General features: G+C 44.2%; 1 protein-coding gene across 50 annotated transcripts in view; it reads right to left on the bottom strand.

The window, feature by feature from the left end:
* Positions 1-26,097, bottom strand: part of CELF2 (CUGBP Elav-like family member 2) — a 789,986-nt gene that overhangs the window by 81,647 nt on the left and 682,242 nt on the right. For all 50 annotated transcript variants that reach the window (XM_070255416.1, XM_070255407.1, XM_070255389.1 and 47 more), the window contains one exon: positions 4,224-4,272. In XM_070255416.1, the coding sequence (XP_070111517.1) occupies positions 4,224-4,272 (49 nt within the window). The remainder of the gene's footprint in view (positions 1-4,223; positions 4,273-26,097) is intronic.

Here is a 26,097-nt window from a genome sequence, read left to right on the forward strand (position 1 = left end):
GACTTTTTAAAGTTCAGGGAATAGAAACTTCATAAAAAAAAAAAAACCCTAATTGTAAGTCTGTGCTAACACCCTGGTGTACAATCTGTCAAAGTCACACCTGGATTCAGGGCGGCCTGAATTAATTAACAACTTTTCAATGTGTTAGTGCTAACATATGGCATTTAATTACTGCCTCCAAATCCGTGAGTCTCTCCACTTTGAATTTCAAAATTATTTCTTCATCTTCCAGTAAATCGGAACGTGACTGGATGGGAACACCCTGAGCTTCCTCTCTCTACTGGAAGCTTGCAGGTCATCACCCTCCCCTAACAATATTTAGTTAACTTGACTCCTGCGAGCTCTGAACTTGACACATGCACACAGCGGGTTTCGGAGGCAGCCTTGAGAAAAGAGTGGGCTTAAATGGCATTTCTGGATTTGAGGCTTTAAGGACCCCTGACAACTTGTGAGATTGGACGGTTAAAGCAGGATGGATTTATTTATGCTTTGTCTACAGAGTGAAAAACAATCCTCTTGGCCAGGAGCAGGACATATGAGGGAACAGCGACCACAGCCCCTGAGACCCCCATCACAGAACCAAAGGCAACCTCTCTGCTTTTCTTTCTCATCACTCCCTGCTAGACCAACTTCCCATCCAGCAACTGCATTTCATTTTCAATCTTGCACAGCTGGTATCTTTTTCTGCCTAGCAAGGAGGATTAAAGCTGGAAAACAGGCCCTGGGATGGGACACAGAAAGGAAGAGAGTAACTATGTTTGTGCTAGTTTATGCTGGTGCCTGAAATCCACAGCCCGTCAATGTGCTTCATACCAGTACTCAACTGCATGCAATGGGAAAACAACAACAAAGTTGGATTCTGTTGCAATTTGGGTATTTATTCAGTGTGTTCTTTTTAAAGGCCTCAACATTTTATTGCTAATCCAGAGTGGGATTTTTTTTTTTTTTTGGACACCTGGCACAGGGGAAGCACAAGGGCAGGAGGTAAAATGTTCCAAGTTTGCATAAATATGCTAGAGGCTGCAGCTTAAATCAGAGCCAATTATAGGAAGCCATGGAGATTGTGGACGACAGTTCAATAAAATAGGAAAGCGCAGGGCAGATGTAAGGGCAGGCTAACACTTCTGGGCTCTCCACAGAGCTTCCCTTCGTCAGAATCTCTGCATGGACAAAGGCTTACAAGAGCGATTGCTTTTCTGGAATCCATTTGTCCATTGCTAATTAATCTGTGATTAGCAGCCGTTTCTTGCTCAGCAAATACAAAGTTTTAGCAATCTGAACATCGTGATGATGAAGACAGTTAACTGTCTAACTGTGATGAGTCCTTTGTGCTATCCATAAATGTCAGCAAACTCAATAGAAGTGCAATTAGAGCTCGTTAGATTTCTTTCACAACTACAGGAGCTATTTAGAGCCTCTGAGCCAAAGAAATCTTTGTGCTCTTTGAGGCTTGGAAACTATGCTTACCTGTCAAGACTGCCATGTGAAATCAGAAAAGGCTTGCAGCTCTTATCACTTGCTTTCAAAAATTATACATTTCCCCTGATTCCTCAGTGAAGTCCAAGGAGAACCTTGAAACTGTTCACGTCTATGCAAGGTGAGGCTCCATCTGAGCATTCATAAACAAGAGTGCTTTAAAGGCAGCTTTCAGCCCACTGACACCTTTTGCCTTTTTTCCTTTACTGGAAATTCAGAAAGTGAAGGTCAATCTACAAAGCAAAGGGAGAACTGGCCCAACGAAAAGGTTTGGGGGATTTTCCTTCTTGGGGACAGATCTATGCTTTGGAAGTGCCAGCCTCTGCGGTTCAGAATGCACCAAATCGGCTGCCTCGGCTAGCCAGAATTAAGCCAATAATTTAGCAGAGCGAATATTAGCAGAGGGTACGCTCTTTAGAGACGTTAACTTACGTACTCCTCAAACAACTTCATCAGGTAGCTCTTACAAGAGGTGTTCAGACTATGACCACTGAGACCCCCTCTTAGAGCTGGAGACCCCGAGGCTGGGCGGTTATGGAACCTGCTCGAGGGCACAACCAGGTCAGGGCCAGGGGTCAAGTCTGGGCCCCTCAAAAGAATTTTAAACTGCCACCACTCCGTGTTGCTTCCTGAAAAATAGCATTCTTAGGTAGTCTCTCATCTTAGTCAAACAGTGCCCAATCCTGCTTGTCTTCTGAGATCATGCCAAATTGGGTGCGCCCATGGCAGATTTATTCTGTCGTCATGGCTCTAGACGCAAGGCAAGTATCACCCTCAGGCTCCAGAGCAGACACCAAGGGCAATGAAGCCTTCTGAGACATCCCGGAAGCCATCCTGTGGGCAGGATGCTCTAAGTCAGGGTTCATGCCTGTGCAGTAGAGAAGGCAAAAGAAGAAATCCTTTCATGGTTCAACGATTTGCATATTTCAGGTGAAACATTTCCAACTCAGTTCTCTAATGCGTCATGTTTTTGTAACTATGACCTGAGGTTCAGAAATAAGACAAACCCTTCTCTACAGATGTTTGCTCCATGGCCCTTGTCCTGACACCGTTTAGGAGAATTATGGGGTCAAAGGACGGGGAACATCTTTTGGTGGCCAGAAGCTCCCAGATGACCTTCACTGGCAGGATTCATCTCACAAAGACAAGATTCCTCTCTCCTCTCTCCCATGAGGAATAGAACAGACTATCAACACGTACTTCTGGAGCAAATTGTCTAGGGCCTTCTGCATGGGTAGAGCTCTCAGTGCAGAGCCCTATAAGGCCAGGGAAAAATCTGGGTGATGACAATAATCAACATTTTATAGAAGTGCTCTGTCACTTGCAAAGCACTGTAACAAATAGCTTATATGACTTGGGAAAAAAAGCCAACCTACGCCAGGCCATTACCATTATTCCCGTTTTATGAATGAAGAGATTAAAGTTCAGTCTTTAAGTGACTTCTAGATACTTCAATCAGCAGACTGTCTGTCACTAAGTGCCATGAGGTCAGGGGCAGTGTCTTCTGTAGTCTTTTCTTCTTCATCTTTTAAAAATTCATTGCTGCTGCCCCAGCCCCCAGCAACATGCCTGGCGCACAGTCAGTCATCAATGAATAACTGTGAATAAAGGGAGATGTGACTTGATCAAGGTCCCACAACAAAGCAGTGGCAGATTTTAGACCCTCCCACACTAATGCCACGTGTGTGATAAAGCAGTGCAGGAAAAAGGGACTCAGCTCTCAGTAAAGCGTGTGGCTGACTGCAAGATGGTGGGAAAGTACCCGACTCTACTCCCCAACAGACAGATCAAGCGCCAGCAGCACCGTGAGGCGACCTGGAATTTTCTTCAAAACTTGCTAGCTGTGAAGAAGCCAGCAAATGGGATGCACTACAATTAGCAAAAAAACACCTTGTGGAGAGATTTAGAGCCCAATCATAATTTACATTCGCAGATATGCAGATCTCCAAGTACATGGCTTCTGCCCTGATTACTAATTAATGAGGTGCCCGTGGAAGGAAACAGTGCTGATTATGTCAGCCTTGTGGGACAGCGAGGCCCTGAGGTCTGCGACGCTAGAAGATTCCTTTAACACACATTTTAGTAAATTCAAAGAACAAAACAGGGACAGACGGTTTGTACAAATGGAAGCAAAAGCTTAAGAGAGAAATGTGGCGATCAACCCTCCCGTCTCTTGGAGAGGCAAATCTCAATTATTTCAGGGACCTCATCAAATGCATCTTTCTGCACCAAGTGTAAGTTTATTTAATCAGGAGACTGAATTCTGAATGAATTTGGATGCAAATACACGGGTACAGTTTAGAGAAAAGTGCTGTAAGACAGTCTCCAAGCCAGAGAGGAGCCAACACAAAGCAGAAAAAATCCGAATTCTTAGTGGGTGGCCCCTTCCTGCTCCTCTCTGCACAGGATAAGGTCATTCCTTCCCAATGGGGGTCCTGTGCTGCTCTGTGGGAGGAAATACACAAGAGCCAAAGGCCACAGGGTCACCACACAGAGCAAGTCCCAAACAGAGGGACACGAAAAACCATTTCTTATAACATCTCTGTAGGTCTCTACATGGACGATAAATGAGGCAGGAGAAGAAGTTCAAGTTTCTCCAAACGTTCCAGCTGCAGCGACAAGTTTCCTGGAGCAGCTCTCTCTGCCATTCAGGGACAAAAAGCAACCGGGGCTGGCTTCTCCCTCCCCCACTTGACTTCTTAACTTAAAGAAACAGACATGAAATGAGATAGTCAGTCACCACCTACCGTTTGACTTTTCACTATCTGCAGGTTTCATCTGAATGGGGTGATGCATCTAAAAACACAAAAGAGAGAGAGTAAAGGCAGATTGAACAACCGTACAGACAGTTTCAGAAATCCCATACTGTTAAACTTGAGTCCTGATATTCTTACCAGGGCACATCAATAACAACAGGACCACTCCCAGCTAAAAGTAACCACATTAAAATGCAAGCCTGCGTTTGATGTTCAGGAATAGAATCCTTTTAAGTCATGGGGCACCGGGATGCAGTATTTAAAAACTTGGGCTTTGCAGCTGCACTTGAATTTGAACCCTGGTTCTGCCACTCAGTCTAGTTTCTGTCTTTATCTTATAGGTAGTTCTGGTTCTGCCTTTCCATATAGCTGTGTGATCTTGGGCAAGTGTCTTAACTTCTCTGAGCTTCAGCTTCCTCATCCGTGAAATGGAGATAGCACCTGCATAATAGGGTTGTAAGAATTAAATGAGAAAATGCATGAAATGAGAAATGAGAAAATGAGAAAGTGCTTAGTAAACGGGGTGTAGGGAAAAAATAGCTGTTGTTATTTCATATTATTACAAATTTACACGCAGCTTATCTTCGTTTTTCTTCTGGCCATTCTATGTCTGCTGCATGGCTTTTTCTTAGGTCTCATAGTTACGGGTAATCTGAAGATCTAGCATTTGATTGATTTAGGCACCATTACATAGTTTTGATTAAGCACAAAGCACAAAGGAATAGGGGGAGCGAGGGACCTTCCAATCACGTTCAGCACATATGGAGGAGCAGAAAGAACCCGAGACAAAGTGGAGCCAAGATCCCAAATATGGCAGAACCGGGTTCTCTACAGCTCTTTACACAATGCGGATCACTCCATGTGCGTGATGCACAGTTTACTCCACGTGCAGAATGCTACCAGCATTTCCAATTAAACTAAATTCCTCAGACTACTTTCAAAGGTCCGCTTGCTTCATGTTTCATCTCACCCCAAGGAACACAGAAGCCACAGGGTAGAAGGAATCACTGGCTGCACACATGCTTTTATTATAATGGGTCCCGTTCTCTCTGAACCTTTAATTTCCCCAGTGGACTTCCAGCACTTGCAAGCCACAGCTCTGGGTTTTACCTCATTTAAATGAAAGGGGAATGGTACTTGGCTCTGGCGCTTCAATGATGGGGAACGATTATCCGGCAGTCAGGACCAGGTACATGAGACGCCTGCCAGGGTCTTCAAAACACGAGAGGAAGAGGAAACAGGGAGTACTATCAGGGGCCAAGAGGCTAAACAATTCAGAGCTGCTTCGTTTATACTAAAAGGCAAGATGCTCTTACACGTAGAACATAGGCCCTGAGATGTGGCGTCTACTCGTATTCCCACTCCGTTGATTAATATGTTCCATTTGTGGAGGAGAGACTAGAATGAGAATAGACGGTTTAGGGGTCAGTAAGTAGACCAGTCTTTTCAGAAAAGACTGGAACATATACCAAAAAGCTGTGAGGTTAAGAGGCCACTGCAAACATCCATGTGAAACTGAAGGTATAAAGGTCAGAGGCAACTGGCTGGATGTGGGGATGAGCAGGAGAAAGAACCCCAGCCTGAGACAACTAGACATACTGTGGGAACATCGCCCAAATAGGGAAAATGTAATAAAGTAGTTTTGGGGGAGACGGATGAGAGCAGGTCTGGATGTGCCACATTTGCTGTGACTGCGGATGTAGAGAGGAGTTGGGAATGCGTGTCTCAAGCTCTAAAGATTGCTCTGGGAGGTGGCAGCAGAGGCCACAGCCATGGATGAAACCGCACAGAGAGAGAACACGTATTGAAGAGAGACAAGAGCCAGGGACAGACCATGGAGAATATCAGAAAGAGGAGCCTAAGAGGGACAGAGGGAAGGGCAGTCAGAGCAGCAGGAGCAACTGTTGCACAAGAACCACGTGGGGAGAGCTTCAAGAAGAACATGGTAGTCAGAGCAAGTGCTGCCAGGCCCCACAGTGAAAATGCTCGAGCATCCTTTTGGATTTGGCAATAAAATATTCTTTAGGGGGCCTGGCCCTGTAGCCTAGTGGTTAAGTTCGGTGCACTCCACTTTGGTGGGCCTGCTTCAGTTCCTGGGCACAGACCTATACTGCTCCTCTATCAGTAGGCATGCTGTGATGGTGGCTCACATGAAAGAAGACTGGCAACAGATGTTAGTTCAGGGTGAATCTTTCTCAGCAAAAAAAAAAACCTTTACGGAATTTATCAAAAGTAGTTTCTGTAGGGTGGTAGGGGCCAGAATGCCAGTTTGTAGGGATGGGGAAGTAACAGGAAAGATAACAGAGGGTATGATAAATGTAGACAACTATTTCAAGACAACTAGCTGAAAATGGGGGAAGACAGGAAGCTTAAAGGAAGATGGGGTGGAGGAGTCTTTCTTTTCCAGGTAGAAAGACTTGAACAGGTTAATATGCTGAAAAGACTCAGAAGAGATGCACAGACTAAAGGTCTAGGAGAGAGGAGATAAGTGTGCCTACATCATGTATGGGACAAAGAAAGGAAATGGATATGACTCTTGCTTGCAGGGAGCTTACGATCCATCATGGTGGTTGATGTGCACATATAAGGATGAAGAAATGTGACCGACATCAGAAAAGGAGCGCAGAGTGCACGAGCGTTCGGTTCTATCTGTGAAGGGCGTGGAGGTCTGCAGGGAGAATCTGGGAGCTGCAAGGTCAAATTCATTCAACTCTAAAGCTGTGAAGGGCCCCGGGAATCATTTAGTCTGATGCTCTCCTTTCTAGGTCTGAAGGGAATAAGTAGTTTCACTAAGGACACACAGCTGGTTGATGGCAGAGTTGGGATCAGAAATCTAAGCTCCCTGCTCTTAATCCAGTGTCAATTCCCCCATACCACATTGCTTCTCCAACAAACACCCAACGTGGGACTACCATGAAGAGCAGCAGGCTCCCCTCACTGAAGGCGCCTGCAACATCCCCTTAGGTGAAAGCAATCTTCCCTTCTCTAAACTCTCATTACACTTCATCTATGACGCGTATTACTCCAAGACTTGACTCTTGGTTTCCATGCAGCTGCTGAGAGAACTGGCTCAGTTTCTGACCTAAGACTATCCAGAAGGCTCAGGAATGACACAGGGTTGTAATGAAGCAGCCATTGCCACTGTAGACTTGAAATTTCTTTTGGGCCCAGAGGTGGGAAAGAAGGTCAGTTGACTAGAAGGTCAACTTCACAGAGATCTGGATCACCTATCCTGGTGAGTTCCGAATGGGTGGTCCTCTGAAGACAATTAAGAAAACGTATGTAGAGCACTGTGACCTTCTTGGAGAGAGGTGTTCAATCAGCGCTGTATCAGGAATGGCTCATTATTGTAAGCAGTTCATTTGAGTTACAAATTTCTGATCAGATACAGGATGTAAATGTCAAGGAAGACAAAAAATGGTTTGGAGGAGTGGTTCTCACAGTGTTGTTTCACTTCCTCAAAATCTCATGATTCCAAGAATTTTGGGAGATGTGTCGAGTGGAGGAGGGAAGTTATTGTTAAGGAGCAAATGTTCTAGTTTAAAGTTTCAAGTTGTAATAGCGGGATTCTTTGCCTATAACAGGAAATGTTTTCAAAGATTTGACCCAGTATGACTCCTAGGACTACTCATTCATTCACTTATTTCTGCCTTTACCAGCCACTCTGGTAGGTGCCGTGGATACACGGATAGATGGAAAAGAGTTCTCGTCGTGATGGAGCTTGTAATGTAGTGGTAGAGACAGACAAGCATCTCCCATAGGACGATGTGTGCAGGGTGGGAACTCAGAGGAGAGATACTAGCATGGATGAAAGAAGGGCAACCTGGAGAAGGTTCTCAGCTGAAGCCATGTTGGAGTCCAATCTTGAAGGAATCTTAATGCTAGTCATGACATGAGTGAAGATTTCAGGGAAGGAACGAGATACTCGAAGGCAAGGAGTAAGAGAAAATAGGTTATGTTGTTACTAAAGAATGATGCTATGACATTCTAACCAACAGAGGCAAGCAAGAGAAGTCTACAAGATCATTCACCAAATACAAAATACCTAAACACAACAAGACTCACAGTAAGGGATATATTCATGGATCGAACAATTTCAAGTAGGAAGAAATCAATGCAAGCCTACTCAACCCTGCATTAAAACTGTCCTAGGAACTAGGATTGGCAGCCAGTGACCACACCCTTGCCACCTTCCTCAAACACTCATGATGAAACCTGTGTGAGAGCTGTTGCTTCTCAACACTGCTGCTGTCGCAACTAGGGAAGCTAGCTGTCTCCACTGCCAGAGTTGAATGGGACAGGAGTTGGAGCTCCCTGCTGTGCTCTGCACTTGGGGATCCCAGTTGACAGCAACTGGCCAGAGGAAGAGCCAAAGAATTACGCAGTCCCTCTTCCAATCTTCTAATGTCTCACCAGTTGTAAGGGAATCTCAGGGTCAGGATTAAGGCTAGTCCTTCCTCCTGTCTATGGCGAGTGAGCACATGATCGGCAAGAACTTTTACAAGAAGTCCCCTAAGAGACATGCATTAATTAAACTGAAGCTGAGTCTCCAGGACCATACAGGATTAGATGTGTCCGCAAAAACCTTCAGTGGCCTGTACTGTCAGGATCTGTCTATACTGTTGGAGGAGTCCAGGAATTTCATGAACCCCAGCCTGTGACATTCGCAGGGTAGTTTTCCTGAGGCCAGGTGAAATGGTAGCAGTGCGTCCCTGACTGTGTGCAAGGCAGCTGTCCTTGGAGCAAACTCCAGTTGTCTTAAACCAGGCTCCCTGTTGGCAGAGTGCTGGTTCCAGGGACATAGCAAGATCAATCACTTTGGAAATACATCCTGGTCCATGGGAGTAAATGTGACTTAATGTATTTCATCAAGTTCACATTTTTATGGAGAAAGCCTTTTAAATCCATTTCCTTGAAGATCTCTATGACTGCACATGAATTTCTTTTTCGTTTTTATTGCAGACCAACTTTTCGCCTCAAGCTACGCATTAAGGTACTGGTTAACTTCTTGGTCTCCATTTAGTCCTACTTGTTTAAAAACAAATGAAACCTAACAAAAGGGGAAACTGTAAGAACTCCCCCCCCCCCCCCTTCTGTTTCTCAGAAATCCGTTGTTTAATTGCAGTTCCATCTACGTATTAAGCAATTCATCACACACAGAAGGTGGAGCCTGTTCAGAGGAGGGCCCCGTGATCACAGCTCACTGAGGCACCATTTCTTCAGGGGCCGACCAGGTTTTCATAATACGCAGGCTCCTCCTCTCTGACACAGGCAGAGCTGCCATCCATGCCTCCAGTCTTGTGGGAAGCTGTCAGTGCTGGAGCACGCTAACGTTCCAGAATAAAGCCTCTACCCCTTATCCTCCCTCCTAATGAGGCAGAGGCCTTTGGCCTTCCCTCTGCTTCTCCCTCGGTAGACACATAGGGCGCCAGAACTGGGTTTTCCAATGCCTGGTCTTCAGAATGGCAGATCTCTGATAGGACCTGTCGCTCCTCATTCCTGAATATGTTGACCTTCGATTCGTCACAGAAGAGCCCAGCTGTGGCTCATGAAAATGAAAATGAGGATATGAATTTGGAGCAAAGCCATTACCCAAAGTCTATGGGGGTAACTGCACTATAGGGAGCTGTACATAACCCAGGCAACAGCTGTCACTGCCTCCATTACGAGTCCTATTGTGTCACAGGGACAGAGATGAGGCTGGGCCACAGAGCAGCAGCATTCACTAACCACACTCTCTCGAGTTCCCATTACAGACCAAGTCGGCTGTGATTCCCCCAAACCTTTCCGCCTGAGGCCTGTGATGAATACAATTCTGAGTTTAAATAGCCAACGTTAACACAAGCCGGGCCTGGAAGGAGGACCTGGGGGGGAGGAACCTGGGGGAAGGACGTGGTTGAGGGGAAGGTAATGCGGCTGCTTTCGCACACAGAGGAGAACTTGTGTTGAGACGTGTTTAACCCCAGCCATCACCAACTGATGAGTTAACCACCTTTAACACAAGATTCAATAAAACATGCCATTCCTAACCTGAGATGGGTTTTACAGAGTCACTGTTACGCATCTCATTATTAAACCTATCGTGACCCCTTGAGAGAGCAGCCGTGATGGCCCATATTATAAGCTTACTGCCCATAAAATATTTAAAGGGAGAAAAAGAAGAGAGGGAAAGAAGTGAATTCACCAAAGACCTATGGGCCAAATGAGAAAATTACAGGATTCCAGCCACGTAGAGACAAACTGGAATTTTTCTTTCACGACAATGCAAATGATTCAGGCAGAATACTGTATGTCTTGCTGTACAGTAGACTATGAAATACCAAAAGCACGTAGACCTTCTGAATTTTTCTCGAAAGTTTTATAAATGGCAAAAAGAAGTTTCACCAGAACTGCCACCAACTGGAGACAAACCATCCCGTCAAATGAAAGTGTCAATATTGTTAAGGGTTCTTCTACGACAGGAAGGAGCCTCCAAAGCTAGATAGGCTGGCTTATCTCTCTAGGAAGGGAATTTTGCCATTTGAGTCACTGTTATGTTATTCTGTGCACAGAGGACACTGGGAGGAAACAAAGGTAGGCTGAGGAATGTTGACTTATCAGTATTGACAAGAACTTTTGAATGTCTCTCATGTTTTTTTTTATGGTAACAGGATGGTAAACCTGCTAAGATATCTTTAATAGAATAACACCTCCGTAAGAATGCAGACAAAAATAGCTATACCTGTTAAGTAAAGTGGAGCATTTAGGCAATTTTTGTGAAAACGGAGGAAATCGTCCCTTTGCTCTCAATTTTCCTGTGCCAAGCATTGTTGTAGGCTCTTTACATGTGTTAACTATGATAATTGTCACAACAACCCCGAGATAGGTATCTATAAAGAACCAACTGGAGAGAGAGATTAAATAACTGGGCCAAGCCATATAGCACATCAGAAGTGGACAAGGGATTCAAACTCGGGACTGAGGCCGGAGTATAAGCGCCTCTACTCCTCCATACTGCCCTAGCATATATTCAGATAGTTGTGCTGCAGGAGTTTCAGGTTTCTAAGAACCTATAAAATCACCAAAATTTTCCTCTTCCATACTAGACACAAAGACCATCTCAATCTCTAGGTTTCTTTCCAATTAGAAACTCATATATGAATGTGTGCAGTATTCATGTGTACATGCCTAAGTATGTACGCATTTCACATGCACATATAAAATATTTTAAATTAGCCTCAGAACAAAAACTATTGTCTGAGTTTTCTCCAGGAAAAAGGCAGGAAAGAGAACTTAAAAGGCTGCAGCGATTGAAAGAAAAAAAAACCCACCGCCTTATAGCCATGGTAGGAAACTACAGCCCAATCCATGTGCCATTTGACCGTGAAGGAATGGTATGTTCCAATCCAGAGAGGCAATGCTCGTTCTTCTACGATCCCTTCTGGCTCTTCTCAATAAGACACACAAAATGGAACTAGAGCCTGAGCTTTGTTTCATGGGACAAGCTATCTGAAGTCTTCTCTACCTAAGCTAATGAGAAGCAAATTGGTGATGAGCAAGATCAACTATCAATTATTCTGTGAGAAGAAAGTAGTATTTTTGAATCACTGAAATTAATTGAGCTTACATTTTGTGGTTTCTTCACAACCTGTTAGTGCAAAGAAGTACACTGGAATCTATAGAATGAGTCAAAGTATGAACCACTTATTGGATAGGCCTGGGTATTTGTGCAATGATTCGATTGTGCAATGTCTGTTTACTTGAATACTGCTTTGGAAATTGTGGAGAAAACTGAGTGCAGAGCTGCCCTCTGAAGACGCGAATTCTTTGTTGGAAGCAGTGTGTGGGTCATCTACGCGTTAGTCATGGTACTACCCCGAACTGCGTTTCTGTGCATTGCCATTAATTGAGTTAACATAGTAGGTGCATAGAACACTTTCAACCAATATTTGCTGACAGATATTTTTATGAAAGTTATCCAAGCCAAGAAAAAAAGGGGATTTGAGCGTGATAACAAAGAAGGAACATAAGTTATCCTTTCTCTTCCTGTGGCAAATCACAGCCAGGGGAAAAAAACCATAGTGGAAATAAATGACCATTTCTTCCTAATAGCCATGGATACAGGTGATGTGCTTAAAACACTGAAGGTACCATAAGTGCTCAAGAAAGTTATCGCTATTGTATTACAGAGCATGAGTTTCCTTGAAGGAAAGCGGTAAGGGTCCTGTTAGAAAGTTAAGGGAATATCCAGCAGACTTTCCTGGTCACCTGGGAAGTACACAGTTATACTGCTCAACTCTCAGCTTTTTCATATATACTAAGAATCCAGGGAAGGAGAAACAACTACAGAACCCAGAATTATACATCTGCTTTGGCTCATCAGCTCCAAGGAATCTTTCTCAGCTATAAGGACACGACGTGTTCACATCCCTGTTACAATCGTGTGGTATATACTAGAGGGGGGAAAAACAGGCAATGTAGCCATTTAGTCCTGGCAAAAAATAAAATAAAATATTGCAGGAAAATGAGATTACTCTGGGTGGAATTCTATAAGGGAATTTGGAGTCTGCTATGGTGATTAAGTCATCATTTCTGACAGATGACTCTAATCGTCTGTCAAACACCATTCCACAACCCCATGTGTAACATGGCATCCTCGTTACTCAGCCTATGTTAACTTCTGTATATAAAACACATACAAACAAGAGGAGTTATGGTCTGGCATTTATTACACTCATTAGCGATGATTAGGTTCTGTGTTTTCATACTAAATAACAACACGAACTTCCATTTTGCTTCATTTATTCTTAAAATTAGAAGAAAAATGAATAGGCTCAAAAGAGGAGGCATAGAACATAAATGAAAAATAATTGTTACGACAAAGCACGAGCGTAATGCTTTTAGAAGCATTGCTATTCAATAAGAATGTTAATCCTTTCTGAGTTTAATTTTTCTTGGGATTATTAGAGGATATTACTTAGAGAGGTGAATCTATGGTGCTTTTCAACCCTCCAGTCAGATCTGGTGCCTAATTAGCTGTTATTTCAGTAGAAGGTATTGTTATTGTGTTGGGCAATGTTATTATGAAGAGAAAGCAATTTCTTTGATAACATTTCATTTCTTCCCTCTCCATCACTATGTCTTGGGGATATAATAAACAATTCAGCCAGTCAGTTGAGCTCCCCAAAAGACTGGGTGAAAGCAAAGCAAAAACTAGTTAAAACTGAAAAATGGTACCCAGGTTTGTCTAGAATCCTCTGTTTAGACGTATATGTTTTAATGACAAAAAACTGGAGGGTATAAAACAATTTTGGAAATGGAGATAAATGGAAAGACTCAATGTAAGAAAAGGCTTGTGGAATTATAGAGCTGCGGAGGCAATATTATGACAGCTCCAAGCACAGCAGAAGACCACACGAGGATTTTATGCGACAGCTGGAAGATCACAATCACTACTGATTGATGAGCCAAAATTAAGAGAAAGGTAATAATTTGCCCTTATCACTAAGTGGGAATAGAGAGATATCCTTGCTAACCATGATTTCTTTTTGATTGTGGAGCTGTCTTCCAAAATCGATGATGGATGCTCTAAGAGTCATTCTTCCAGATGTTACCCAGATGCTAAATTAGACACGCCGCCTAAGTAAGCCCTGCAAAATACACGCTGAAATCATAATGCCTGACCTGGCCATGCAGGAGTGGTTTAACGACCTGGCGGTTCATTTACATTTCCAATACTATGATTCTATGGGCCACAAATTTAGGATAATCTCCTATTTTAAGATAAATGAGCCTGGTTTAAAAACAAATGGTCCTTCTGACATTAGTCTCTGCTCGCAATGACCACCTTTGGCCCTGTTCTCACACAGCCCTGGAATAAAGGAGCACCCAGTCTGCCAGGCTCCTGGTGGCTCATTCTCCATGCCAGTTGTCCTTACCCAGTTCTCAACACCCAGTGAATTGGGATGAACCAAGCTGTGCATGCTGGGGAGTGGATGGCACAGCACAGCCTGCAAACCTCCACTCTGTGTGGGGAAGCCCGTTTTGTTAAACCAGCCCTGCTACCTGGGTCCACAGGGGCTGTTTACTCCCTGAGTATCCAGTTTGGAGTCCTAGCCAAACGGTGAGCTGACCTCCTCCCCTGGCCCTCTCCGCCTTCTTCCCAGAGCATCACTGGGTTACTGATAATCCCTGGTACTGCTTCCAGGAATGATCTCTACTCAGAGTCTTTCAACCACACCCCTGCCTCATCCCCATAGGAAATACCCTTTGCACAGTGAAACTTGCCCAGATTGGACTTGAATTTCCATCACTCACTGGAAAATTTTAGTGCTGGACTGAGACGGCTGCTCACGAAGCATCATCTCTTGGGTGGGAGCAGCGGCTGGGTCTGCCTCCCCAGACCTCTCACAGAACACTCTGGCTGGGCCCTCATTTGCTTACTTCTCTTCCCCTTGGAATTCTCAGTTTAGATCTATCTCTGTTAAATATATCTTTTCTTCTTATGGTCCTTTCTATTTCCACCACTGCTACCCTCATTAGCTTTTCATTCCTGCTTGCTCAGATCCCTTCAATAGCCTCCTCACCACTTCTGGTTCTTGCCTCCCAAACCATCTTATATCCCACTGCCTTTTTAATCCGTTGAAAATTCAAGTCCAATAATTTCTCTTCCCTGCTCGAAAACTTTCAATTATCTGCCAAATAAATTCCAGCTCCTTGGCCTGTCTTTCAAGGAATTCCATGCTTTGAGCCCAAATTACCTTTTCAAGGTTATGTCTCATGATCGTTCCACATTTCTCTTCGATTCTAGTCAAATTGGACAGTTCCCTCTTACTGGAACTTCTGCCACATGCTCATCCACCAAAAGGCATAACGACCCTCCTCATGCACATAAACACACTATTTCCTTTGTCAACATAACCATTGTCTATCTCTTATACAGAAACACCCATATGTCAAGTTATTAGATTGAACCATGTGAAACTGCCATTTATGGAGATTAAAAATGGTTGAATAGTGACAATTTCATATGGTGCAAACTCGTATATTGCATAGCAGTGGAGCTGCAATATCTTCTTTTGAGACGGCTCATAAAAAGCCCCAAAAGTTCAATTCATGTAAGTTATCTCCTTTGAGAGATTTGGAGAGCTTTCCAGTAATTCGCCTACAATATTTACAAGTTGTATGAGTGAAATTAAACATTAACTTGATCATGTGAACCAATACTACCTTCTGAAGCAACTGTGGAATTGATGGGTATTTCGTGTGCAGGACAAGGCACACTGCATCCCCTCTTAGCAGCTTCGGTGCTCTGTTAAGATGAGTGATGCCGTATCCAGTAATCTCTAGTTTCCTTTCAACTTTAAGGCAAACTAAAGCTACCACAAGAATACCCCTCTAACAAGCAAATCTCTAAAACCTCTGGTTCAAAACTACCTTGGAAAATTAAAGCCAACCGTATTTTATCTTGAACCTTCTGACAGGCTACAGGCATTTCATCAAATCAAGAGGAAAGCACCAGTGAATTTCATATTCTGACGATCTTTCGATAGCTTCACTTCCGAGTCCTGAGCTGCTTGAGTTGCTTCGCCAGCCACGTTTATTAATTGGTGTCTAACATTTCCATCCTCTGCAAGTTGCAACCTCTCATAAAAAATGCATGCTTTGATTGGCTTAGGAATGACAACTTCATTTACAACAGACAAATAAACACCCTCCCTCCGTAGTCCTTTTCCATTTATTTATTTAACTACCTCCATGGCCTTTGGGATTTGTACTGAGTAAGTGAATGAAAGCAGATAACTAGTGCAATTTTCCTTTCGTAATCATGTTTAAGCAAAAATGATGAAGTATCTCTCTTTTTTGAAACAAATGAGGCTGGCTGAAAAAAAATTACGCCCTACTAAAAATAGATGGCAAGTTTGCAAAAATGCCTGAAGGGCTATTTCATAGTACCCATGTTTAAAATGTAGATCCATTAAACATCTGAGCAAGACATCTGATAGTGTTTTTAGCAGCTATATTTATTCATCTCATCTTCTGCAGTAGCACTAAACTTTGGCTGCTACTTTGCCAAATGCAGCTCCCCACTTCAGGGCTGCTAATTCTTTCAGAGTTTGAGTTTAATTTCTCATTCTGATTTCCACCTTCCACTCTAACGTGTGAGATCGTTTACCAACTTTGGAAATTACTTGTTGGCAGAGCTTAGGGAAATTATGATGGCTCAATTGTTCTATAAATACCCTCATTCTGAACCTCAGTCTTCTAAAGACCAAATTCAAGGCTTAGGCCTTTAAATATATGGCATGTAACCAAAATTTAAATGGCAAAGGTAAACTCAGAAAGGGGATATATGAGAATAGGAATATTTTATATTAAGCAAATAAAGGAAGAACCTTCATTGACCAGCTCTTGATCTGCAATGGCAAACCTTCTACTTGAATGGTTTCTTACTTCTCTGCGCTGAATGAGGCCTCGGGAAACTTGGGCTACTTTATGTTTGTTTTGTACTGGAAAGAACATCACAGTTAGAATCATAAGGTCTGGGTTTGAATCTTGGTTTTGCCAATTGCAATTGCCTACAGTCAAGCCCCTTGACCTCTTTAAGCCTCAGTAACTCAGATTTGAAGCCAGGATGGTATCAGAAAACTCGCCACATGGCGTCAGTCCACATCTCACCTTGTGCTTCTAGTTTGTGGAGTAGGGGCCAACCTCACCAAAAGGATTGAGATGGGGAATCAGAGTACTGAGACCATCTTCCCACCTCTGCTCCACCAGTGTGTGAAGAACTCTTGAGATGGTTTTATATCAAGAGAGTATCCACGAATAAAAGCTATCCTTAAGAGTTCATTTATTTAACAAACGTCTGTTGAGCAGCACCTATGGTGTGAGGCATTATGCTGCGGTCTGAGAATGCTCTCTCCTCGCAAGGAATCTGGAGCTCAATATGAGAGAGACAAAGAGGTAAACATTCAGGGGGAATAAAATACAGCAGGTGACAGGATGAGTTTCAGCACATGCTACCTGGATTACAATGGAGGAATATTCAATTTTACCTTTCTAGAAACATAAGGCAGCACTTATGTAGTGTCCTATGGCTGGAATACAGTGTGTGAGCAAGAGTATTGTGGAAGCGGAAGGGAAAGGAAGGGACACAGTACGGAGTTTGGATCTCACCCTTTAGACTCAGCTGTTAGTCCGTTTATTACTGCCATAAGACACAACACAACAGTGTTCACACACGCCCATGGCGTGTGAGGGTAATGTGTAATTCCCAGGGACTATAATTCCGCCCAACCCCTCCCACTCAAGAAAGCATCTGGAGGACTACCGAGTACAGTTACTACAGGGATAACTTCAAAAATCCCCTAATCCCTTCTGTGCTTTTATTGGCTGTGATGACAACTGATAAATTCCAGCTGACAAAGAGGGCAGACTTCTAGAGATGCTGCAAAGGTAGAACACAGGATGCCCTCACTGATTAGAAAGGGGGGTATACGGGGAGGTACAGGCAGAGGAGAAGTCGAGGATGGTTTCAGCTTTTTGTCTTGGTGGGACCACCCATCCACTCAGGCAGGTCATACATGAAGAGGGCCTAGTTTGTGGTGGGAAGATGACTTTAGTATTGGAATTTCCTCTGGACCATTTGGATGGAACTTTCCAATAACAGGATTGGATATGTAGGTTTGGGGCTTAGCAGAAAAGTCTGATTTCAAGATCAAGATTTGGAAGTCAGTAGTGTATGGGAGGTAGAGGAAGCCATGAGAAGGAATGACAGAGACGTAAGGAAATCATGCAGTGTGAGAATAAAGGGGTGAAAACAGAACCTCAGGGCACATTTATGTTTAAGGCATGGTTCTTTGCTGCTAACCTTATGAAAAACATTAAATTCCTTTTTATTGAGGGAAAGTATGTTGTAAATAATTTCTCTTCATTGTGTAATGAAGGCCTTGGGAATGCACATAACTTGAGATATCTTTACACATTCTCTTCCACACTCAGCTTTGCTCTAATCCAGTTTCTTCAATGTTCCAAGCTTTAAGCCAGATCCAAGCTTCTCTTTCCTAAATCAATGTTTGGCCTAGCCAGCTGGTGTATTTATTTTTCCATTACTTAGAATTTTATTAAAGTCTAGGTTAAATTTTCTCTTGAAGTTACCACTGGAAATATTTCATATTGGCATTACCATAAAACTTGAAGAGCATATCATGTTCAGAGAAGAGAGTCAAGACAAAATGCCTATGAACATCCCCAAAGAATGCAAACTCTAATGTCTGTCCAACCAAATGCTGTCAAAGAGACTGAAAGTCAGGGCTCACACAAAACTTTGGGATGCGATTCTGGGAACCAGGCACTGGGCACAGCTGCCTTTGAGACCCGCGTCCCATGACCTCCCTGACTTGAATACAAAGTCGTCTTCCATTTTCCTTTTCCCATCCATGAACGTGAGTGGCTATTGCCTGTGAAGCAAATTATACAGAAATACAACATGGGCGTGTCCTTAAAATCAGCACGCATACTTCTACTTAGCCAACATCCTCAAAGCCACTCTTTGGAGGTGTGACCACAGATCGCCCCCAGGACTGACGCATCCTTAGTATCGTCTTCCCTCCTTTCCATGGAATAAGATTTCGTGGTTGGTCACCTGGCTTGAGAGTCTAGAGCTCATTGTCTCTAATGACCTGACGTGCTGATTGTGACCACTGGATCCTGCTGCCCTGTGACTGACTTCTGATTCTTTCCGAGACCAAGCGGGAGGGGGCTCAACCCATGTGACGCAGAGGCACAGTGAACACTGATGAGGAAACAAGGTGTATGGATCTCCAAAAATGCAGAATTAGAAGCAGCAGAAGCTACTTTTTAACCCCAAATCTATTAATTCAGCTCAAATAAGACACTGAAATATAGAAACAGGTAGAGGAAGGTGAGCATGGAACGTATCCCTGGATTGGATTTTTTCCCTCAAGAGTTGGCCATTTGGTTGTGATGAGCAAAATAAACCACCAAGTGTTGGTGTCACTTCCAGAGGAAGCTGGGTTGTTTTGCTCGTCCACTCGATGTACTCCTTCTGGATCCCTTTTCTGTTCAGGTCTAACACACCATCAGCAGGTACTGCACCCCAAACTTGTTCGTTCTCTGGGCACACACCACCTCTTGTCCTGCCCCACTTCGCCTCCACTTCCTCTGTTCTCTTTCTGCTTCTTATTTGGTCAATGAGCTACAGTTCATGCGGGTCTGATAAGCAACAGCTGTGACTCAGGCAAATGCTGGCCAGGGGAAGTTTTAGTTTTAGGGCAACCAATGACCCTGTGCTTATGGACCGCTACCTAGGATGTCTGCTGTGCTCCAAGTGATTAGGATTAACCCAAAATGTGAAAAACATGTCCAGATCCACAAGAAGTAGGGATGGAAAACAAGAACCCACTTGAGGGGAAATCTTACAACTCCTGGGGGCAGATGACATTCCTTTTAAGCCTCTCAAATCGCAGAAACATACACACATACAGCATCCCTTATTAGGAGATAGCACATTCTATCCCAGCATTCATGTGGTGGGTAAATGGTCTTTGTCAGCAAAAGTCTCTCAAGCTGCGGCTATCAAGAGAAACAGGATAATAAGTGCTTTGCTTTCCTGGGAAGGAATTTTAAGTCCACGAATGATGAAACAGCAGGGACTCTACACGCCTATGGTTTCCGCAAGGTGGGACCGGGCTGCCGAGTATTACAGATTGACTCTTTGTGGCAGAAAATTGTTCCTCTGCTTTAGAATTAGCTTATTCTGGCCAGAAAAACTGGGCTTAAAATAGCACCAACTCTACTTATCCTCTTACAGATTGGGATGCATTAATTCTGCGTAAGTCTCATTCATGTGACCCTTTCCAGCAGGTCTTAGAGTCTTCATGGGATGGAAAAATACAGTTGCCCATACAAGGATGCTGGAAAACAAAAGACCTCCTCATAGGCCCATTTCCCTCTTTACCTCCTTCTTGACCTGTCCCAGAGGGTCAGGTCACCCCAGCGTACCTTCAGCCCACAGAGGAGCTCTGCTCTCTTTGGCACTTAGATGAGGGTACACAGCCATTCTGTGGTTGCATGCACATACACTCAGAGCTGTCTTAAAGTGAACTGTGATCAATTCCCAGGATAACAGCACTGGTCAGCCTGTTCTCATGGAACTGCACTTCTCAAGCTTTCCTAGGCATACGCGTCACCCAGGGATCTAGTTTCAATGCAGAACTGGGGTGACGCCTGAGACTCAGCATTTCTAACACATTCCCAGATGATGCCAACGCTGTTGGTCCATGGACCGCACTCTGAGTAGCAAGGCTATGCTGTACTCATGGGAAGATAATCAGCAGATAAGAGTACCCCCATGCATCCCAATGAACAGTGATAGAAGGAACCCAGTTAATCACCAGCACCTAACCCTTGGGATTGATGAAGATTCATTCTCCCAACAGTGGTTCTCAAACTTGGCTCAACACTGGAATCACTCGGGGAGCTTTAAAAACACTGATGCCAGGCTCCCATCCCAAGAGATTCTCATTTAATTTGCCTGAGGTGTGGCCTGGGCATATGTAGTTTCAAGAGCTGCCCGGGTGAGTCTACTGTGCAGCCGGAGTTGTGAATCACTGCCCTAGTTGTAGACGCAAATGGATTTAAATATTAAGGACTTTCCTTTTTCTTCATCCATTCTTTATAAACTCGTCTAGCTCATATATCATTTTAGGTAAATGGCCAGGGAGAATATTATTATTATCTCTCTGGGTCTCTCTCAGAAGTAGAAACGAGTAAAGGAATCACCATGTCCAGTTGCCTCATATCATAGAGTGTAATGCCATGGACAGACCGGTAATTTGGGCTGAATTTCTGATTCTTTAAAAGGATGTGTTTGGCATAATCCTGCAGAGAAATTGTGGGGGCATGAAGCGCTGAAATGAGCAACAGGCTGAGAGTTAGGAGACATGAGTAGCTGTTCCACCTCCACCACGTAGGGGCTGTGTGACCTTCAGCATGTTACCTAACCTTTCTGGGCTTCAGTTTCCTCATCTTTAAAGTAAGAAGGTTGGACAGCATTGTTTCTAAAAGCACTTTTAGCTTCTCTAGTCTGTGATCTATGATGAGATCTGGTTTATTTTCCTCCACATGCCCTCTCTTCATCGGCTGATCCAGAGAGCAACATTCAAGTAAACAGAAATCTACTGAAATGAGCCACAGAATAGCCTAGACTTGTGACTCTTGCTTTCATTTTCCTTATTGATGATATTTAGTTTTTGTTAATGACCTCCAGGGGTTTTACATCTGGGCAACTCTGATGCAGAAGTAATTTAGGTAACTTAAGAATTGGCATTCTCCAAGAAATGATTCAATGGTACCCGTGAATGTTTTGGGGAGTTGTGATAATAGTTAATGCCTCCCTGAGCTGCAGAAGAAATATTAGAACTCACCAAAATTTAGGCTAAAGCTTCTCCTTCTATTTAAATGATAGCTTACAAATATTTGTAAGTCATCAAACAGTTATTAGCAATGGATGAGGATGTCAGTAAGTAACCCTCAATCAGCCGACCACTGTCTTTCACATCACACCTGCATCCAGCTGCAGGCAGGTCCATCACCAGCCGGAAGAGATCCTCACTGATTTGTCAGAGAAATTTTCTCTAACAGTCATAGCTACTTTAACTCTTTTGGGTTTAAAACGACAGACTTCTAATCAAGAAGGCAACCAGACCGGGAAAACAAATGATTTCTCAGTCTTTGATTATTTGCCTTGTATTTTATTATTTACATGAGCTCAGGTGTATAGAAAGCCCTTGGCACAGTGCCCAAGACAAGTCAGCACTCAATAAATGTGAACTATGACTATTATTTTTATTAATTGAACATTTATTGTTATTTGGTTAAAATTACCTAACTTCTAAAAGCCATTGAAAAATATCAGTCATGTAGACAAAAGGTTTATAGAACCAAAATTTGCTAGAAACATACTTCTTCTGGAGTCCTACAACTACTGTGCTGACTTTATACCCAGAGATCATATATATGTATCGACAGCCATTAGTTTTCTATTTCCCAATCCATGATTTGTTGACAGTTCGTCAACTGTACACTGGACCTCATATACCGCTTAGCACCAATATCTGGCACAGTTTCCTGGTATGTATTTGAATATATGGTCTTCTGAAGAATTACGATGCAGTGTATGTGTGGGCAAGTACATAAAGTGTGGAATTTCACTGCCTGAAGTATACCCTACAGAGCCTCAGTCACTCAGTTTAACCTTCCAGAGGGCAAATGAATTTCCAGGGAACCTGTTCTTTGCTCTTACTTGGTCTTTCCCGTTCCTGATGGAGGACAGTCATGTAGGAAGTGGTGGCCTAGAGATCACAGAATTCCTAGTTTAACCCCATTCACCAGTTGTCATACAGCATCCTAGCTCCTGCTCCCACAACCAGGACGACGGCAGAGGTGACGGAAGTGTAGGCCTCCACAGTACATCCACTTATCCACGTTCATGTCAACACAGACATCACAACTTGATGGCTACACAGAATTAACCACAGAACTTACCCTAATATCTTAGTCAATACTTCAGCCTTTGATCCTAACTTGCCTCTTGACAAAGGGGGAGCACAGAGCAGTGGCTGGATGGCAACAGAGGGAGAAGGAACACCTGACTCCCTGGACTCAAGGAAAAGATCCCCTCTGGGCCCTCGACTTGGCCGTGGCCAAGAGAGCAACAGTCGCAGTTCAGCGGGACTGCTGTGGGGACCATGCACAATCCTGCCATGGGGTTCACTGCACGTTTCTTATTGTCCTTGTTTCTGGAGAGAGTCCAATCCTTCCATCACACCCAGCAGGGTGTGATGACAAAGGGTGGGCTGGGACTTGCAGTTCTTTCCCAACCTTAGTGCACGGCCACAGCCCGCTGTCGGTCCTATTGCTTGATGCTTCAGGTAGCAAGTAATAGGGTTTATACTTAATCTGCAGAGATGAGCCCCAGCCCCCACTCGGCCCTTCCCCCACAGATGGATGCAGAGCCGAGAGATGGAGGGGGGAGGCCAGCTGGATGGAGACAGGACATTAGAATGCAGATTGCGGATTGGGACGGAAAGCCTGTGGATGCAGATAAAGAAAACCACCCTAATAAGATGAATGCTAATGAGAGGATGTTGGTAAAGCTACACTCCTCTGAAGAAAGGTGTTGCATTTATAATCATTTGTGCAAAGCAGTTCCCCTCACAGTAATGACTGCCTTGGATCTGCAGCTCCCTCTCAGAGAGCCTGGTGTTAGTAACCTCCTACCCAAGTTACAGGCAAATACCTTGCCTCGCCCACCCAATGTTTTCAGGGACCTCTGCCTGTGTAAGAGAGCATGGTTTCACATTGGGCAAAGCTGCAAACCACGGTAATCCATGCTCCTTCGGCATCAGGACTGACTCGTTGGGGAGGGTGGGGCGCCTGGCTGACTTCTAGGTAGGTCTACCAGGCAAAGCGCCAGGGCCCGATGCTCCGCCCCTTGGGGGAGCTCACCATGCGACACTGCTAGTTGTAGTAGTGGAAGAGTCAAGGATTTAGACTCGTTTTAGGACAGCTCCAAAGGGAGTGAACGGTGTCATTCTGAGCTTATCAATGAAGCCATGAAATTGAGCACACTTCCTGCTGGAGGTCTCCTCAGTGGGGACCGACAGGGCCTGGCCTACAAGCCTCCGCCTATGAACAGCAGCCTGGAAAGTCCCCAGGCGTCAGAGGCCAGAGATGCTGGTTTGAACCCGACTGTCTGTCAACCCACAGTTACCAGCTGTGTAACCCCGGACAGGTCACTCTTGTGTTTCAGCTTCCTCATCGGTAAATGGGGCTACCTGACCGGTGCCTTGTGGGTTGTTGTGACAATTCCAAGTAGCATAGTCCTAGATCCTCCCTAGGGAGCCTGAGACGTGGGCAATCAATAAACAGTGGTCACTTTTCTAGTGAATTTATTGTAGTGCTGTGATGGCCTCCTGAGTCACACTCCCCGCTCCCTAAACTGTGAACCTCAGGCCGAAATCCCCCGTCAGGAGGCCCAGCTAAAAGCTTTAGCAACAGCGACTTCTAATTCTAGTTCTGTCACTGCTTGTTGAAGGGAGGTCAGGAAGTTAATTTAATCTTCTGGCGCCTTGGTGTCCTCGGTACAACAAGGTGAATGCTATCAATACATCACCTGAAATATTTTTAGAAGGGATAACAAATAAACAACACCATAAAGCCATCGACAAACACAGGAGACTCACTTATCCATGTTAACTGGGGACAGGAATCAAACAGATAAAGGAAATCCACCAATAATCCTGAAACCTCATTAGGTTAAGCACCTTGACTTGTCAAACGAAGGCCCTAGGCAAGGAATTAGACGAACTTGAGTTCGTCATCTTCTCTTTCCTTTCTCTCTTCCCCGGTGGAAAAATTAAAGAGTGTTAAGCTCCCTGTTGGTTCTCAACCAGAGGGGAGAGGGAAGCAGAGGCACAGAGAACCTTGGAGTGGACAGTCAAACCTTGAGTGGTCCAGATTTGTCTATACAAAGTTATCATCCAATAACTGAAGCAAGTCAAGTCATACCTATCTACCTGCCCACCTAGATAGACAAAGTTTTTAATTCACTAGGACATTACTGTGGGCAATGCATGGAAGGCAAATACACTTTCGCAAGGTTGGAAAGGGCTCTAAGAATCCTTTAGTCCAACCACTTCGTTTGGCAGGTGAAGAAAGGAAGGACTTTGAAGCATTCTGAAGTGCTGGTGGAGGAGGGGACAACAGAGCGAATGTGCGTTTTGAGTGTTGATGGGAAGTAATGACAGTCAGGAACGATGAAGTGTATACAAGAGAACATTTGTCACGGTGTCCCTTTCTGCAGTCTCCCGCAGGTACTGTTTATTATTTATCCTTTCATTTCAGTGGCTTGAGGGTAGTGAGAACAGTAAGGATAAGGTCCTGAATATTGCTTTATTATCACAACAACTTTAATAGCTTATGTCATATCACTAATGAGACTTCCTGAGCACGTGTGTACAATGACAGTCTAGGGCTAAAGCAAGCAAAGGGCACCTGAAGCTTCTACCCCTGCCTCCCTCACTCCTAGAGGCCAGTCTGCTTCCCCTGCACTCAAGCCGACCAGATCTAGCCCAGCAGGGGGTTCTGGGACTCCCTCTGATCCTGGTCTCCCCTTCCCCCAGCTCAGCCACTCTCCACGTCTCAGTGGGTGGGGAAGAAACTTGGGGCTCCCAGGAGCACTCTCTCCATACCTACCCACCTCATAGACCTTTTTGTGGCCTAGAGCTTGAAGCTGTGAACTGGCCAGCCCACTTCTACTGGATAGGGTCTCCTGAACTGTCAAGGACAGAGTTTCCCGAGCTGTGTCAAGTTCACGGGCGAAAGATTCAACTTCTGTCCAACAGTAATATTTTCAGGTGATGGATTCTCATGGAGACCACATACTCTAAAGACAGAACAGGGACAATTTTCCAGCTGTATTTCAAACTTCACTCCCTTCCATTTGACTGTCATAAGCCCTTCCTCTGCAATTCCACCTAGACCTTTAATCAAATTCATGAAATCTTTTTCTCCACCATCTTCTTTTGAAATCTTATCAACCTCTTGGGACTGAGGTCTATATAAAGTGAACTTCATATTCTCCATTTCCTCTTGAAATATCACAGAGAAATGCTGATCTCTGAAGTCTACCTATTACTTCATTTTACCATCATGCCATCTGACCGTGCCCTCAACATGTTAACAACGAGATACCCATATTCCTTAAACAATGACAAAGGGCAATTTTACAAATCTGGCCAGGCACGTGTGCCAGGTCACCTGCCTGCATGCTCTCCTAAGGCCTCACCACAGTCCTACCAAT

The sequence above is a fragment of the Equus caballus genome, chromosome 29, assembly GCF_041296265.1.
Source record: "Equus caballus isolate H_3958 breed thoroughbred chromosome 29, TB-T2T, whole genome shotgun sequence".
In the NCBI taxonomy this organism is placed as follows: Eukaryota; Metazoa; Chordata; class Mammalia; order Perissodactyla; family Equidae; genus Equus; species Equus caballus.